The sequence below is a fragment of the Chrysochloris asiatica genome, unplaced genomic scaffold (assembly GCF_000296735.1).
Source record: "Chrysochloris asiatica unplaced genomic scaffold, ChrAsi1.0 scaffold00060, whole genome shotgun sequence".
Taxonomy (NCBI): Eukaryota; Metazoa; Chordata; class Mammalia; order Afrosoricida; family Chrysochloridae; genus Chrysochloris; species Chrysochloris asiatica.
In genome coordinates this window covers 3,067,523-3,084,959 of record NW_006408578.1, presented here as the reverse complement: position 1 = coordinate 3,084,959, position 17,437 = coordinate 3,067,523, and the positions used below count along the sequence as shown (strand labels likewise).

Below are 17,437 nucleotides of genomic sequence, written 5' to 3'. Positions count from 1 at the left end.
GAAGACATTTCCTGAAGATGGTCCACTAAAATGAATCAGTGAAGCTAGGACTTGACATCAGATTGTATGATTACAAAGTAACATTTTCACTATCTCTGAAATTTCCCAATTTGTTTGGCACATACTTAATGGATACTTTCTGTATGCAAAGAACTGTTCTACATGCTGACTTAAATCTTGGGAAATGAAAAACAGAGCAAATGAACATTTTTAGGGCTTACCATGTGATTGGCATTGCTGGGAGACACCGAGTGTTCAGTTATACGATTCTCACTTTCCATGTGGGAGTTGTTATTGTTGTTAAGTGCTGTGGAGTCGGTTCTGACTCATAGCAACCCTATTTAGGCTTTCCAAGGAGCAGCTGATGGATTTGAACCACTAACCTCCTTGTGGTTAGCAGCTCAGGGCTTATCGAACACCAGGACTCCTCCACAGGGGAGACAAGGGTTCGATTCCTGGTCAGTGCCTGGCTTGTGCAGTTCCCTGTCTGTCAGTGGAGGCTTGTGTGTTGCTGTGAGCTGAACAGGTTTCAGCAGAGCTTCCAGACCAGGATGAACTAGGAATAGAGGTCTGGTGATCTGTTTCTGAAAATAAGCCAGTGAAAACTACAGAAATCTCTGCAATCCAGTCTGGGCAGCATTTTGTTTCATTGAGTCGGGGCGCAGTGGGCAGGAGTTAACGAAAGCTCATGCGCACCATGGTCGACCCTTTGCTTTAGAGTCTGCACTCTCATCAAAAGCGTATTCAACCCCCAGCTCTGTAAGATCCTACCACCCCCAGATCCAGAGGAGCGCACCTGGCCTGAGTGTTGTTCAGACACTAGTTTTAAAACTAAAACTAGCTGTGGTAGGAATAGGGTTTGGTTTCATAGCTTGTGCTCATAACTGTTAACAGCCATAAATCCAACGCTGTCTGGTAGCCCTTATAAATTTCAAAGTGGAAAATCATTTTTCTAATAAAACTACGCTTAGAAGAAAACGATATTAATGCTCATACATTCTACCCTCATTATGACATCCACCTTCCTGCCAAACTGTTTTGCACATTATAAAGAGCCGTTTTTATGATGGATGAGGATTATATTGGCATTTTAATTGAGTTAGAAACTAAGGTATATGAATGTTAGTGTACAAGAAAGGCAATAAAAAAGCTCTTCAGCGTGATTAGAATAACCAGAAATTTAAAATATCATCAGTATAATTTCATACCACATCTGTACTTTGAAGTGTGTCTTATCAAATTGTTGGGTGAAATTTTATATGCATATATGTATGTGCACATGTTTTTTGCCTCAAATATTACCTTTTCTTTTAATTAGCTTTGTGTCATATTCTTAACAGATCTGTTGTTGTTAAGTGCTCTAGAGTCAGTTCTGACTCCTAGTGACTCTGTGTAGGGTTTCCAAGGAGCAGCTGGTGGGTTTGAACTATCGACCTTGTAGTTTGCGGTTCATTGCTTATCCTGCAATGCCATAACCAACAGATTGAGTAGAGGATAGGATATCAAGTGTATGAACCTTTTTCCCTGTTATAAGGATGGGGCTGGTGCACTTTTATCTTCAGATATGGTAATCTAACAGGTTAGCATATATTTGGATAAAATTATGTAAACTTTTAAAAAGCACTCTCCATAATAAGGGCTTTGACTGAAAGATTGGATTAATTCCAGCCATATTTCATTATTCATCTTGCTTTTTTTTCTAGTTAAAATGTTCCCATCGTTAAAAAAAGACAAACCCTATTTTATTCACATGCCCTTAAAATTAGTACTTGCCTTTGCTTGATTGATTATTCAGCAAATTAAAGCAGATTTATTTTAATTTAGAGCTTGTGATTTCCTTAAGGTCACATCTCCATTTTAGAGGGAGAATATAGTTTTTAAACGACTTAGTCAAATTAGGGGCCTGGAGCCAAGTCAAAAGTAAGTAGACGCTCTGAGATGTCTTGTATTTTGCTCCATTCTAATTGTGTGTGACGTTGTGGGTTAATGCACTGGACTGCAAAATTGCTTTGAACCGTAAGGTCAGCGGTTCGAGCTCACTAGCTGCTCCTCAGAGACCCTATACAGGGTTGCTATGGGTCAGAACCGACTCGACGTCACTTAATAACAATAACAGTTGCATTTGTTGTTGTTGTTAAGTGCCGTTGAGTTGGTTCCGACCCATAGCGACCCTATACAGGCATTAGAAACATAGAATTGGAAGCCGAAAAGTTACTGTGTGCAGTGTGGCATTTTGGAGCATTATTGTGATGAAGTGTTTTGAGAAATGAATTCGCCCAAATCATGTTATGTTTGAACATACTACAGTGTCAGCATTGTGCAGGTACTGTGAGTTGTCCTATCCATTCTGTTTGGCTGCGAATGAATCTGAGGGTGCCTTTTGATATAAATGACTAATTCCTAAAATGCCTTTGCAGAGAGGCCATGAAAGACTTTCAGATTTGGAATGTTTTAAATAGCCGTTCTTGCCAGTGGCTGATTTTTTGAGCCAGCTCAAATGTCTGTAAGACCTCATAAAACAAAACCAAGTTGGGAGGTGTTCCTTTGTTCTTGCTCCATTTTCCTCACCATGAAGTGTTTCCTTCCAGATGTTAATGCTGCTGTGGCCACACCTTAATTCGCCAGAAGCAGAGATGTGCTATCTGAAGATACTGGGTTGAAGTCTTGTATACATAGTGCCATGGGCAATGCTAGCCCTGATCCTATTTTGAGCATGCAGTGTTAGCATCAACACTTCAACTTGTTTTGAAACTCTAGGAAGTTCCTCAGTCACAGGAAAAGGCCTATTTAAAAATGGTAGAAGGAGGAGAGACTTTGCAGTGTACACAACTAGAGTTTGCAGCCTGAGGGAGGGCTATGACCTGTTTAGCAGGGCGCTGTGTGAATTCACAGATGGTTTCCATGCAAATGTTAACGCTCTCACATGCTAACTGAGAGGTTGGAGTCCATCCAGAGGCTACTTGGAAGAAAGATCCATGAAAAGGTTGTTGTTGTTGTAAAGTGCCGTTGAGTCGGTTCCGACCCATAGCGACCCTGTATAGGGTTTCCAAGGAGAAGCTGGTGAGCTTGAACTGACGACCTTGCAGTTCAAACAGCTTTGCAGTCTGGCGCATTAACCCACAGCACCACGCCAGGACTCCTATGAAAAGGTAGCCATTGAGAAACAGTGAAGCACAGCTCTTCTCTGATACACACGGGGTCTCAAGAGTCAGAGTCAATTTAATGGCTACTGTTTTCCTTTTGTTATAGGTTTTACCAGGCAAAGGAAACGATTCACTCGTTTGGCAGTTGTTTTGTTTGCTGTCATCGAGTTAGCTCTGACTCATAGAGAACGCAAGTATAACAGAATGAAATGTTGTCCCATCTTTTGCCATCCTCACCATCATTGCTGTGGTGGAGCCACTGTGTCACCCCATCTCATCGAAGGGGACTCACTCTTTTCCCATGACTCTCTGCTTTCAAACATGGTGCCCTGCTCCATGGGCTGGTCCCTCCTGATCATGTGTCCATAGTACACGAGACGGCATCTGGCTATCCTTGTTTCTAAGATGCATTCTGGCTATATTTCTTCAAAGGCTGACTGGTTGGTTCTCCGGGTAGTCCATGGCATCTTCAGTAGTTCTCTCAGCTCGAAGTCTCTCAGAAGATTGGCCCTCTCTCAAGTGCCTGTGTCTTTGGAAGATTGCTCTGTGGAAGTTGCAATGTTTTCTGCCCTTCCTCTGACTGACATGGCAGCTTAGTGATCCCTGCTTTGGGATTCTTTCTTTTGCCTTTCCCCCACTTCTTGCAGTCCTTCTCTTGATCTCACTCTGCCTTTGTCTGGCCACTTGAACATTACTGAAGGCCCACTGCAGGTCTGCCCAGAGGCCCGTGAAAATCTGACCATGACACAAACTACTTTTTGTTGTTCCTGCTGCTGCTACTGAGTTTTAACATGAATTATCTTTTGCAAATAGGCAGAAGGCCACTGCCAACAAGGGGCCACTCACCAGCACGTCCTTGGTACGGTGGCCAGGAGGATATTTGATGTAAGCAGGCCATCTCTGTGTAAATAGTACAGTTGTTTATATGTGCGCCGGCTCGGCTCTAGAGCAGTTCACAGTTTTTATGTTGACTTTCACTCAGGCCTTTCAGAGTTGAGTGAGGAGGGGGGTCACTGGACAGGAAATCCCCTAAGGAGAAAACCAGTGGTGGGCAACCCCTGAATGGTTGTTGCAGCTAAGTACCCACCTTTTGTAATTCATGAGATGCACGGGTTTTCTAGCAAAACAGAGTTCCAGGGAAACCTACAGAGCAGCCTGCATTTTGAGGCTAATTTAGAAAAGAGCAGCAGACTGAAGCATCTCTATGGGGACCGCAGACGTTGGGCTGAATTTATTAGCTCGTGGTGGTGGTGGTGGTGGTGGTGGTTGTGAAGTGCCGTCGAGTCGGTTGCAACTCATAGCGACCTTGTATAAGGTTTCCTAGGAGTGGCTGGTGAATTTGAACTGCCCACCTTGTGGTTCAAACTGACTTTACAGTCCAGTGCATTAACCCACAGTGCCACTAACAGCCTTCCTTACCTGAAGGCACCTTGCACAGGTTGGCCCTGGGTCATCCTAGGAGTCTGGTCCATTTACAGAAAGATGAGGCTTTCTGCTCCTGTAAAGATTTACAACCTCGGAAACGCTGTGCTGGGTCGTTATGAGTCAGAACTGACTCCACGGCACACCACCACCACCTGGAAGATTAGAGCCCATCCGACAGGCAGAAGGAGCATATGATAGGACAGTAGTCTGTGACTTAATCAAGCTTGAAAAGTGGGGGTGGGGTGAGGGGGTAGAAGCTAAATTATATGTATTCCAGAATCTTTTAGTATCCTCTAAGTCCCTGGATGATGAGACTAGTTAATGTGCTCAGCTGCTAAATGAAAGGTTGAAGGTTCGAAGGAGGCACCTCAAAGGAAAGGCCTGGTAATCTACTTCTGAAAAATCAGCCTGGGAAAACTCTGTGGAGCACAGTTCATTCTATCCCATGAACTGAGTGAAGTCGGTGACAACTGGTTGTTTTTGTTTTGTTTTTAAGGTTCATTGACTGCCACTCCTTTTCCTGTTTTTATTTTTGAAAACCTAAAGCCCCTAGCCTTTTAGCTTCCTCTAGTAGATTCGTGATGACTTGGGAAGGGGCCTTTCGCCACAAGAAGGACTCAGGAAATGGAATTTTATGTTCATGGATGGAGTCTGAGAGAAGCCATTTGTCTCAGCCCAGTGCTGGGAGGAGGGGAAGGAACAGGTTTTCTTGCAGGAGCCATAAATCTGCCACCAGATGTCTCTGTTGCCCAGTCTACAGGCTAGAACTAGAATGGAAGGCTGTGAGACTCCGAACCTCATCTTTCTGTGGACTCATGGTTCACCTCTAGCGTGGTAAATGGAGCAGAAATAACCAAGGGTATGTATTTATGGACCAGGGAGACAGAGGACCACTGTTTCTTTTCTGAGCTACCTCACAAGGTGTTCCCCTTGTACCCTGCTCATTTATTTCCCTGCACTGATTTAGAAGTCACCTAGCAAGCTCACCCAAACAAAAAATCTTCACTGCTGTCCAGTGGATGTCCACCCACAGTGACTCTGTAGGACAGAGTACCTGTTCCATAGGTTTCCGAAGCTGAGAATGTTTCGGGGAACAGAGAGCCTCATCTTTATCCCTCAGAGCAGTAGGTGTGTTCAAAACACTGACCTTTATCTACAGTGCCACCAGGAAGCTCATCAAGCAGATTAAATATTGGCAGGTGTTATAGTGAGACTGGCTGGTCTCTGTCTCTTTCCCTAAGGTGGCTCCTGGGACCCTTGTAATGCTAGAGACAGTGAAGTTGTGCCACCAAGTCCTGGGCTTCCTGTGAGTCCCCAACCAATCAGAGAAGGGAGGTTCAGCAAAGGGCCAGTGTTTCAGGTCAGTGTGTACCTCTCATGATTCGGAATTGACTGGACAGCAGTAGGGGGTGTTTTATTTTGTTCTTAAAGCATTGTTTTGAAGGTTTAAATTCGTTTTTTTCATTGTGGAATCAGCTGGTGAATTAATTAGGCAAATTAGAAATTGATGGAGCACTGAAAAGTTCATTCCATGCTTTGACGCCCCCTTGTATATCCTGGATGGTGAATGCAGTGTGTGCCTAGTCAGTCTAGTGTTGTTGTTAAGTGCTGTCAAGTCGTTTCCGACTCATAGTGACCCTGTATAGGGTTTCCAAGGAGCAGCTGGTGAGTTTGAACCACTGACCTTGCAGTTCAAATGGCTTTGCCGTCTGGCGCATTAGCCCACAGCGCCACACAAGGACTTCTGTAGTAGGGATGATGAAACTCCCTGTCAATCTAGTCACAAAGATAGTTCTGGGAAAGACAACCAGCCAGATTAGTGGTTTCGATACATTTGGATCTGCCCTGGTCAGGCTGGTCTGATCTAGGTAGAGTGATTTGATGTGCAACTCTTCTTTCACATTTCCAACCCCAGGTAGGGATAACCTCTTTTTTAAAAAAGAAAAAAATAAATAAACTTTCTTTTTGAGAGCAGTTTCAGGTGTACAGAAAAACTGCACATAAAGTACTGAGTTCACATGTATTTGCTTCCCACTATGCACCGTTTCTGGTATTGACATTGTAATTTGCTGAGGTGCATTTGTTATAATCGAAGAACTAAGATTGATGTGTTATTATTATTTAAAGTCCGTAATTGACACTGGGGTCACATTTTGTGGTGTAGAGTTCTCTGGGGTTTAATAAATGCACAATGCCATGTGTCCTTCATTACAATACCATACAGAACAGCTTCACTGCCCTAAAAAAAGCCCTGAGTCCCACCTCTTCATCCCTCTTCCCTCTCTGTGAACCCCTGACAACCACTGATCTTTCTCCTGTCTATATAGTTTTTGCAGGATATTATATAATTGGATTCACACAGTCTATAGCTTTTTCAGATTGGTTTCTTCCAGTTAGCAATATGCATTTACAGTTCCTCCTTGTCTTTGGTAGCCTGATAGCTCATTTCTTCTGACCTCTGCATAATCCTCCACTGTGTGGGTGTGCCAGAGTTTGTTTTTCCTTTCACCTGTTGAGGGCATCTTGGTTGCTGTATATTTTTGGAAATTTTGAACCAATCTGCTATGAACATTCATGTGCAGGTTTTTACTTCCACGTGTATTTTGATATGACTCAACACCACTTAACAACATCACAAGATATGGCACATACAATCTTGACTGACATTCTTCTCAGCGGTCTTTCTGCGTCTGGTGTGTTGTGTGAAGTCATGGATGTTGTTGTTGTGTGCTTTGGAGTCAGTTCCGACTCATAATGACCCTGTACAGGGTTTCCAAGGCTGTAAATCTTTACAGGAGCAGAAAGCCTCATCTTCCGCGAAACGGCTGGTAGTTTCGAACTGCTGACCTTGTGGTTCGCAGCCTGATTCGTAACCACTACACTACCAGAGCTCCTTGAAGTCATGGATAAGCACACAAAAATCAAGTTTTAAAGAACAAATAGCAACAGGTTGCCATCAACTTGGTTCTGCCTCATGGAGACGTCATGTGTTGTGTGTCAGAGTAGAAGTGGGCTTCATGGGGTATTCTTTGGCTAGTTTTATTGGGAGTAAATAGCCAGGCTTTTCTTGCTAGGCATTTCAGGGTGGGCTCAAACTTTCAACCTTTCAGTTATCAAGTGAATGACCCATGGTCTCCTTTGAAGGGCTCAGTGACTATTTATAGGAGACACACTTCATCTGCATCTCTCTCTGCTTTTTTAGATGAGTTATCTGGCCATGATCTTAACAGATTTAGGAACATTTCCAAAAACATGACTGGGATCCCCAAAAAAGAATTCAGTCAATGAATGCATGAGTTATATGTGAAGAACCCAAGAGAACATTTCATAGAAAACAACCAACAGTAAAATATAATTCAAAGTGATTCCTATTCAGCATCTCATCATCTTCAACCACAACACTAGCTCCTTTGTGTAGGATAGAGGTTGAGATACACGGAATCATCCGATGCAGTGTTGATTATATTCCAAAGAAGATAGATCCTTAAAGTATCATCATAGAGTCTCTCCCTGTGTCTCGAGAGTCACACACCAGAAATCACTTTGTCTTGTGATGATCATTATTTTTTAAAAGCTAGGTTGAAAACCTTGGTATCGAGGTCCAGCCCTTGCAGTTTCTGACAGCAGAACGTGATGCAATGTGATGATTTCTTAACAGCTTACAGAGCGGGGTGAAGAGGTGATAGAGATGCCTCAGGAAGATCTGAGCTCCAGTAAACAGGACTACTACTGGAAGGAGCAAAACAGCTCCCTCCCAGCCCCCAGTGTAAAGCTGTATTCCCTGAAGATCCGAAACACTACCAGCTGTAACATGGGAATGTACCGGTGTACTCTGTGGGACCCGGAAAGGCAGAGAAACCAGAGTGGCACCGTGATCCTGAGAGTCATAGGTGAGTGACCTATTGCTGCACTTGTTTTCTTCATGTAAAATGTAAGTGTGCTTTCTGTAGGCCCTAGAATGAATCCTCATCTTCCAAATCTAACACGGATACTTGGGATTACATCTGTGGTTGACGTGGAACTCTACTGCAAGGAGGCTGTAACTTTCTTTATGTAGCATTAAATATGCCTGCGTGTTTCTGCCGCACACTTGTCAGCAGCTGGAGCCTGAAATGACAACTGTGCCTTCATGGAATCCTTGATTTTCTAACCGTCACACTTTGTCCTTCTCTTGGTTGTCTATAAGGAAGCTGACCCAAGATAATAGTCTTATATTATTCGAAGAATGCAATTAGTGTTTCTCTGTTTTAGGAGGCAGCCTTTGGTTGTAATCTATATGTTATGTTAATAACACAGGCTGTTATTTATATGCATAAATATATGAACATTGTACTTCATTCAATCTCCAGCCCTTTACTCTGCTTTGTTTTCATTAGCTATTAGTACACCTGAAATATCACATATGGATTTGTTTACCATTTCTCCCCTACGAGAGCCAGAACCTTATCTGTTTTGTTCTCTGCTATTTCCTGGAACGCAATAGACACTCAATGAACATTGTTTACAAGAATAAAAAATGAGAGTAAGACTGTGGAGGAAATGAGAAAGAAGTGATATGTCCTGCAGGGAGTGGAAAGGAAGTGATTGTTTTCTGTCCTTGTGGGAAGGCAAGAGCGCTGACAACTTCAGTGGTTAGGTTCTAGAGGCACTTACATTCAGATCCAAGACTAGCTCTGTTGCTCAGTAGCATGTGGCCTTGGGCAAATCATTTATGGACTCTGAGCTTCAGTTTTCCCATCTGTGAAATGGGAGTAGTGCCTATGACATATGCTTGTTGTGCAGTTTAAATGAGATACTGCACGAAGATGCTTGGTATAGTCCCAGGACACTCCATGAATGTCAGTGGTTTGCATCCTTTCTGTGTTGGAGTCGCAGAGCCTCTTGAGAATCCATTCCTAGATTATTGCCCACAATTTAGAATTCAATGTCAAGGTTGACAGTTCCCTCAAGGCCTCTCTAATCATCTGCATCTCACCTGCTCATGCATGGGCCTTGAAGCAGATTTGGTTAGCAGCCAGACTAGATCTAAAACTGAACACACTTCCTACCCCACACGGCATGGTGGATGTTGGCGCCTGAGTGGGCAGAGCCTGTCTCCTGCACGTCTCCTCCTGAGCTCAGCACCTCACTCCTGCCCCTGTCCCCCTTGAGTGCTGCAGCTTCAGCCTTGCAGCCCCCCAGGGAGCTGTACTAGGCTTCCTGCTGTCATGGGCGAGCTTTATGATGTTGCAAAAATGTCTACTTATTCATTAATACCAGGGCATCCCACCCACCCCATTTCAGAACCCCAGAGTCCTCCTGAGGATAGATAGAATTCTACATAACACTGACGAAATTAGGATAATTACTAATTAATTAATGGTGGTTCAACTGATGTGGAGACTAAATAAAAACCAGGAAATGCCCGGCTTCTGAAGTGGAGGCAGGCAGACAGCTGGATAAGTCTGCACCTGCCACCTGGCCCTGCTACCTGGCTTAGTCCCTTAGCCTCGCTGAGCCTTAGGTCCCTCATCTGTAAATGATGATACTCACACCTGCCCCAAGTGAAATGCTGTAGTGATATCCCCTGCTTGTGCCAGGCTAAGAGTGGGCACTGGCTCCCTCTCTTGCAGTTTCTGTGATTCTCCTTGGTGTCATGGACATGTGGGTGTGAACAGCAGCCAGCCTTACATAGAAAAGCCCTGCTAAAAGCTTTCATATAGTACCTTTTTTTTTTTTAATCCTAGGATGCCCCAAGGAACACGAAGAAACTTTTAAGAACTACAGAGCAGAGATTGTACTACTGTTGGCTCTGGTCGTTTTCTACTTAACACTCATCATTTTCACGTGTGTAAGTATCTTTTTCCTTAAACATCTATTATTGTTAAAAGATTACCTGAAACACTCACCTGAATATGTTTTGTAGGTAGTGAAATAATTTAATCACAGTGAGCGCTACTACCTTCTGAATCCTGGACTTAGGGAAGCCCCCTGAACTGGAAGAACCATTATAATATTGCAGCTGTCTTTATATATTGCAGCTCCCTGGAAAACTTTCCAGTGTGATTTTCCTCTTGTGACTACACATAGAGTGTAGTGAGGAGAAAGTGAGGTAATACGAGAGGACTTTAAAATGGCGTGGAAAAACTCCATTAGCATTCGATTTCATTTTTCTGCAGACATTGTGAAGCCTCCTCGTACAAGGGAGGGAAGTTTGAGGATACGACTTTAGCTGTTGTAAAGTCTACTTCGACTCATAGCAACCCTGTAGGACAAAGGAGCATGCCCCATAGAGTTTTCTGAGGCTGTAAATCTTTACAGAAGCAGAATGCCCCATCTTTCACCCATGGAGTGTCTGGTGGGTTTGAGCTGCTGACCTTTGAGTTTGTTGTTGTTTTGTGCCATCGAGTCTGTTCTGACTCATAGTGACACAGTATAGGGTTTCTGAGGAGCGGCTGGTGGTTCAAAGTGCCTGTGATTCAGTGCTTATCCAGGACTCCGAATAATGTTGCCTTCATTAAGTGCTATCAATTTGGTTCCCACTCATAGCAACCCTGAGGAGTGGTTGGTGGGTTTCAACCAATAACCTTGTGGCTAGCAGTCTAGTGCTTAGCAGCCACTAATAAAATCCTAGTATGGTGCTTTAGGGTAAGCACTTGGCTGCTAACCACAAGGCCAGCAGTTCAAACCCACCAGCCACTCTTATGAAACACTATGTCATTGTTTAGTTCCAACCCATAGTGACCCTGTATAGGGTTTCCGAGGAGTAGCTGGTGAGCTTGAACAGCTGACTTTGCAGTTCAAATAACTTTGCAGTTTGGTGCATCAACCCACAGCGCTACGCCAGAACTCCCTGAAACACTATACAGGGTCACTATAAGTCAGCACTTAGCAACAACTATCAAAAAAAGTGCTTAACCATGGCACCATGTGGACGCCTGAGACATGCATGAGGAGCCTTAGAAAGTACCAGGGGGCCTTGTAATTACAGTGGCTGAAGTCCACCCTCCAGGGCAGACACACTGTTCCTCCTGAAGGCTCACTTGCTAAAGGAGCAAGCCAGGACACACAGTGGTCTAGCCTTTGCTTTCACCTGCCCTGCAGCTGTTTTCTCCTGATGGCTCTCCTCATCCATTACTGGTTCTTCCCCATACTTCTGAAATGACATGAAATGGAACACAACACAAAAAGATCAATAGCCTGAGCCCAAATGGACTGGTATTGGCCCTTTTTAATCTGGCAAGGAATGGTTTAACTATGCCAAGAATGGCAAATTGAAGAGGAATGGCATTGCCTTCATCCTCAAAAAGAGCATTTCATATTCTGTCTTGAAGTCCAGTATCCATACGTCTACAAGAAAGACCAGTTAATGCCACTATTATTCCAATTTGCTCATCAGCCACTAAAGCCAGTGATGAAGAAATTGAAGAATTCTACCAACTTTATCAGTCTGAAATTGACCAAACATGCAGTCAAGATGCATAGATAATTACTGGTGATTGGAATGCAAAGGTTGGAAACAAAGAGGAAGGGTCAATAGTTTTGTGATACTGGAGACCACCTGATAGAATTTTGTAAGATCAAAGAGATATTCATTACAAATACCTTTTTAAACAACATAAAAGACAACTAACTCTCTGCATGGACTTCACCAGATGGAATACACAGAAATCAAATCTATTACATCTGTGGGAAGAGATGATGGAAAAGGTACACATTATCAGCCAGAACAAGGCCAGGCACTTGCTGTGGAACGTACCACCAGTTGCTTCTATGCAAGTTCAAACTGAAGCTGAAGAAAATGAAAACAAGTCCATGAGAGCCAAAATACGACCTTGAGTATATCCCACCTGAATTTAGAGACCATTTCAAGAACAGATTTGATGCATTAGACACTAATAACCAAGAACCAGCGTTATGGGATGACATCAAGAACATCATACATATGAAGAAATAAAAGAAAATTTAAAAGACAGAAATGAAAGAGCAAAATAAACGTCAGAAGATATTCTGAAAGTTGCTCTTGAGTGTAGAAAAGCTAAAGCAAGTGGAATAAATGAGGAAGTAAAACAGCAGAAAATTTCAAAGGGGAGCTTGAGAAGGCAAAGTATTAGAATTAAATGTGTAAAGCCCTGGAGTTAGAAAGCCAAAAGGGAAGAATATGTACAGCATGTCTCAAGCTGGAAGACATGAAAATGAATTCAAGCTTTGGGTTGCAATATTGAAGGATTCTTTGGACAAAATATTGAATGATGTAGGAAATGTACCAAAAAGATTTAGTCTATGCTCAGCCATTTCACGAGGCAGCAAATGACTAAGGACCAATGGTAATAAGGAAAGAAGTCCAGCCTGCACTGAAGACATTGTTTAAAACAACAACAACAACAACAACAACAACAACAACAAGGATCCAGAAATTGACAGAGGACAAACTGAAACCTTTCAACAAACTGATGCAGCATGATGGAAGTGTTCACTTGTCTATGCCAAGAAATATGAAAGACAATTACCTGGCCAACTGATTGCAAAAGTTCCATATTTTGTGCCCATTCCAAAGAAAGATAATCTAACAGAATGTGGGAATCATGGAACAATATCAATATCATATGAAAGTAAAATTTGCTAAAGATAATTCAAAAATGGTTGCAGCAGTACATCAACAGGGAGCTGCCAGAAATTCAAGCTGGATTCCGAAGAGAATATGAAAGTAGGGATATCATTGCTGATGTCAGATGAATCTTGGCTGAAAGCAGAGAACAACAGAAGGATGTTGACTTGTGCTTTATTGACTATGCAAAAGCATTCAGCTATGTGGATCATTTGCAAACTGTGGGTAATTCTGTGAGGAATGGATATTCCAGAATACTTAATGGTGCTCATCAGGAACCTGTACATAGATGAAGAAGCTTTCATTAGGACAGGACAAGGGGATACTGAATGGTTTAAAATCAGGAAAGGTGTGCATCAGGGTAATATCCTTTCACCATAAAGCACTGGACTGCAAGTTCAGTTGAACCACAAGGTCGGTGGTTCAGACTCAACAACCGATCCTTGGAAACCCTTTACAAGATTGCTGTGAGTCAGAACCACCTCAGCAACAGCCACCACAATACTGAGCAAATAATCCAAGATGCTAGACTATATGAAGAAGAACATGGCATTAAGATTGGAGGAAGACTCATTAACCACCTGTGAGATGCAGATGACACAATCTTGCTTGCTGAAAGTGCAGAGAACTTGAAATACTTACTGAATGAAGATCAAAGACTGCAGCAAGGAAGACCATAGAAGAACTGATGCATTTGACTTATGGTGTTGGCAAGGAGAACCGAAAGTACCATGGACTGCCAGAAGAACAAATATATCTGTTTGGGAAGAGATACAGCCAATCTTTTGTAGCAAGGATGGTTAGACTTTGCCTCTTGTGCCTTGGACATGTTGTCAGGAGGGACCAGTCCCTGGAGAAGGACATCCTGCTTGATAAAGTGGAGGGTCAACAAAAAAGAGGAAGACCCCCTGTGAGATGAACAAGACACAGTGGCAGCAGGAGTTTGCTCAAGCATAACAATTGGGAGGATGGCCCAGGACTGGGCAGTGTTTCATTTTCTTGTCCACAGGGTCACTGTGAGGTGGAATTGATATGATGACACCTAACAACAACACACACTCCTTAACAATTAATCCCCAATGTGGAAAACAACCCAAGTGTCCACCAACGAATGGATAAACAAAATGTGTTGTAGAGCGTATATAGTATGGAATAATACGTAGCCATAAAGACAAAATACTAGCTCTGTCATAAAGAGAAATGAAGTTCTAATGCATGGTATGATATTGATTAGCTTTGAAAACATGCTGAGTGAAGGAAGTCAGTCACAAAAGGAACAATATTGCTTAAATCTACTTCTTGGAAATACCTAGAATAGGCGGCAAATGCATAGAGACAACAGGTTATTAGTGGTCTCTAGAGCCTTGGAAGGAGTACTGGTGTGGCCCTGTGGGTTAAAATGCACCAGACTGTAAAGCCCTTTGAACTGCAAGGTTGGCAGTTCAAGGTCAACAGCTACAGGGTCACTATGTGTCGGAATCGACTCGATGGCACTTAACAACAACAAGAGCCTGGGAAAGCAGGTAGTAGGGGAGTTACTGCATTAGAGGCACTGGGATTCTGTTTGGGATGTTGAAAAAATTTAGAAATGGTTGTACAACAGGGTGAAAGTCATTAATGACATTGGATGTACACTTAAAATCGGTACATATTATGTGAATTTCACCTCAGTAGCAGTTCGAAACTACCAGCTGTTCCACGGGAGAAAGATGAGGCTTTCTGCTCCCGTAAAGATTTACAGCCTCGGAAACCCTGTTCAGGGTCGCTATGAGTCGGAACCAACTCGATGGCACTTAACAACAACAACAGTATAGTTTTTAAAGACGAGATGATTTTTTTCCCTTTGGAAGCTTGCAGTTTGGCTCTTAGAGTTATTTGCACAGAAGGTAATTGTTACTACCAGTCAGTGAAATGAGTGTCCTTTGTTACTTGTTTACAAATGCCTGCCTATGTGGTACTGGATCGCAGACTTCTCTCACAGAAGGACTTGACATGCACCACTCTGTAATGTGGTGAGTCTCCTGGCTGTGGTGCCGGTCCAAGTGAGTGAGGTGCTGAGTATATGGAGAACCTCCAGAGCTAGTTGTTCAGCCAACTCTTTCTTAGTGCATGGAGTTCAACTGGAGGGAACAACAGATACTTTTTTTCCAATCCCTCACTTCTCAACTGGTCTCTCTTATTTTGTTTCCTTTTTCAGAAGTTTGCAAGACTGCAGAGTATTTTCCCAGATGTTTCTAAACCTCTTATGGAGCGAGCTTTCCTCCCAGTCACCTCCCAAAATAAACAATCGGGGCCAGATTTGATTCTTCAGAAGACAGAAGTGGTATAAGCAAGATTCCTATAGGTGGATTTTCTTAAAACCATGGAGTGTTTGTCTTCCACACTGGACAAAAGAAGATTGACCACCTTGCTGAAGATGGTGTACTTCCTATGAAGTCATTCACATGACTGGGGCACCTGACAGTGGGTTCCACCTCACTCTCTACAAGTGAGGCTTGGACACCATGACCTGACCACGTCGCATGGACCATCTGCACAGTGTCCCCTCGTGCTGCTCCTTCCTCGCCACCATCTCAGTGTTTTCTTCTGCTGTTTGGTCAACCTCTTGGAAACTTTTTTCAGTCATACAAAAGCTATGGAGAGATACTGTTGGAAAGGGTCTTGGGAAATATGAGTGCCTCAGATTGAACCCCGTGACAGACTCCTGAAGACAGCTGTCCTCTTCTCTATCTGGAAAACATCTCTTTGAATTTGCTGGTTTTTGTTTTGTTTTTTTTTTGTTGTTGGATCAGCCCAGATGTTTTCTGTCTGGGAGAAATGGACAGGCCATGCTGTGAGGCAGTGGGAACTATTTGGCAAATAATTTCCTGGTGTGAAGGCCCTGCAGTTACTAAGAAGTATTATGTGTACATTAGAAATAACAGGTCAGTGAACTGGTCCCCAACAGGGCCTTTTCATCTGGGAAAGACGTCCATAAAGAACTAATAAAGAGTGTCACATTTGTTTTCTTTTTAATCTCTGTATGCCTATCAAAGAAGGAGCTGTGTTGTTTTTCCAATTGAAATCTGTATCTACAACTAGATGCTGGTGTTAAATGAGAAAGATGAAGAGAAGAAGAAGAAATCAGAGACTGGCAGCAGGTTGAGATTGTCTCTTAATGACTTCATGGCAGATACTGGACCAATCGTGCAATCTAGGCTGTTGTCCCAGCTGTCTCACTACCTAGCTGTATGACCTTGAATGAGTTCTTATGGTTCTGTGTTCTCAGTTGTCAACCAGGAAGTTGCTGTACGGATTGAATGAAGTCATGTGTGTTTGAAACGGTGAAAATGTTTCAGAAAAATATAAAAGCACTATAATGTGAAACTCCATTAGATCGTGATTCTTTGTCTTACAGTGATATTCTGGGGATGAGAGGATGTCTTGCATTTTTCTTATTTTTCTACCATTGCAAAGAAAGAGGAATTCCCATGGTCTTCTGGGTGAGCTTCTTTGGGGAAGCGACAAGTCAAGTTCAGTTGTCTCTTCTTAGAGCCTTTAAAGTACTCTCAGCTATATACACACAGGAGCCTCTGGGGAGAAGGACATTCACAATATGATGCATTGATTTTTGGCAATTGTTGAGTTTCTCTTATTGAAGCTTGGCCCTTTGCCATCTTGTTTTTCGGAGAGATTTCATCCCTCTGAGTGCATCATCCATACTAATGGTAGAGAGTAAAAGAGGTGCCAAGTTGATTAAGTGGTTTTGGCCCTGGGTCAGAACTTTCATGTTATTAAGCATATGCATGTGAATAGGGAATGTTTTCCTTATATACCAAACTGCTCATAAGACATTGTGATGAGTGCTCAGATGTCCATGAACAAGTTTGAGAACTTGAATCCAAGATGAAATGACAGAGGTGAAAGATTGCTTAAATCTTTGCTTGGAGAGGAAGGTCATATATGGCAGGTGAACCTCTTTGATTCAGTATTTCTCCTTCCCAGTGATTTTTCCAAGTCCTTCCTGAAGGTGAGTTGTACCAGCTCCCACTTGATCAGCCTGAGCACATGCCAGACCACAGGCCACAGGGAAGGAAAGAAGGCTTTCTGCTTCAGTTGGGACTCTATACTCAGGATCCCCAGAGGTGTCCATGACCCTCAAGATATTAAGAACAGACTGGTACAATTGATTGTAATTGTTATAAAGTCATCACTGGTGAATTTGCTTTGGGAAAATGGCTCTTTGCAAGATTCATCCACATAAAACATCTCTCAAAGTTATGGATTCCCTGTGCAGTAGAAT

The 17,437-nt window shown here is 42.9% G+C and overlaps 1 protein-coding gene across 1 annotated transcript in view; it reads left to right on the top strand.

The window, feature by feature from the left end:
• CD83 (CD83 molecule) overlaps positions 1-15,484 on the top strand; it is a 29,853-nt gene extending 14,369 nt beyond the window's left edge. Inside the window, exons 3-5 of the mRNA XM_006864075.1 lie at positions 8,227-8,458; positions 10,295-10,398; positions 15,353-15,484. Coding sequence (XP_006864137.1) covers positions 8,227-8,458; positions 10,295-10,398; positions 15,353-15,484 — 468 coding nt within the window. The remainder of the gene's footprint in view (positions 1-8,226; positions 8,459-10,294; positions 10,399-15,352) is intronic.
• The last annotated feature ends 1,953 nt before the right edge of the window (positions 15,485-17,437 follow it).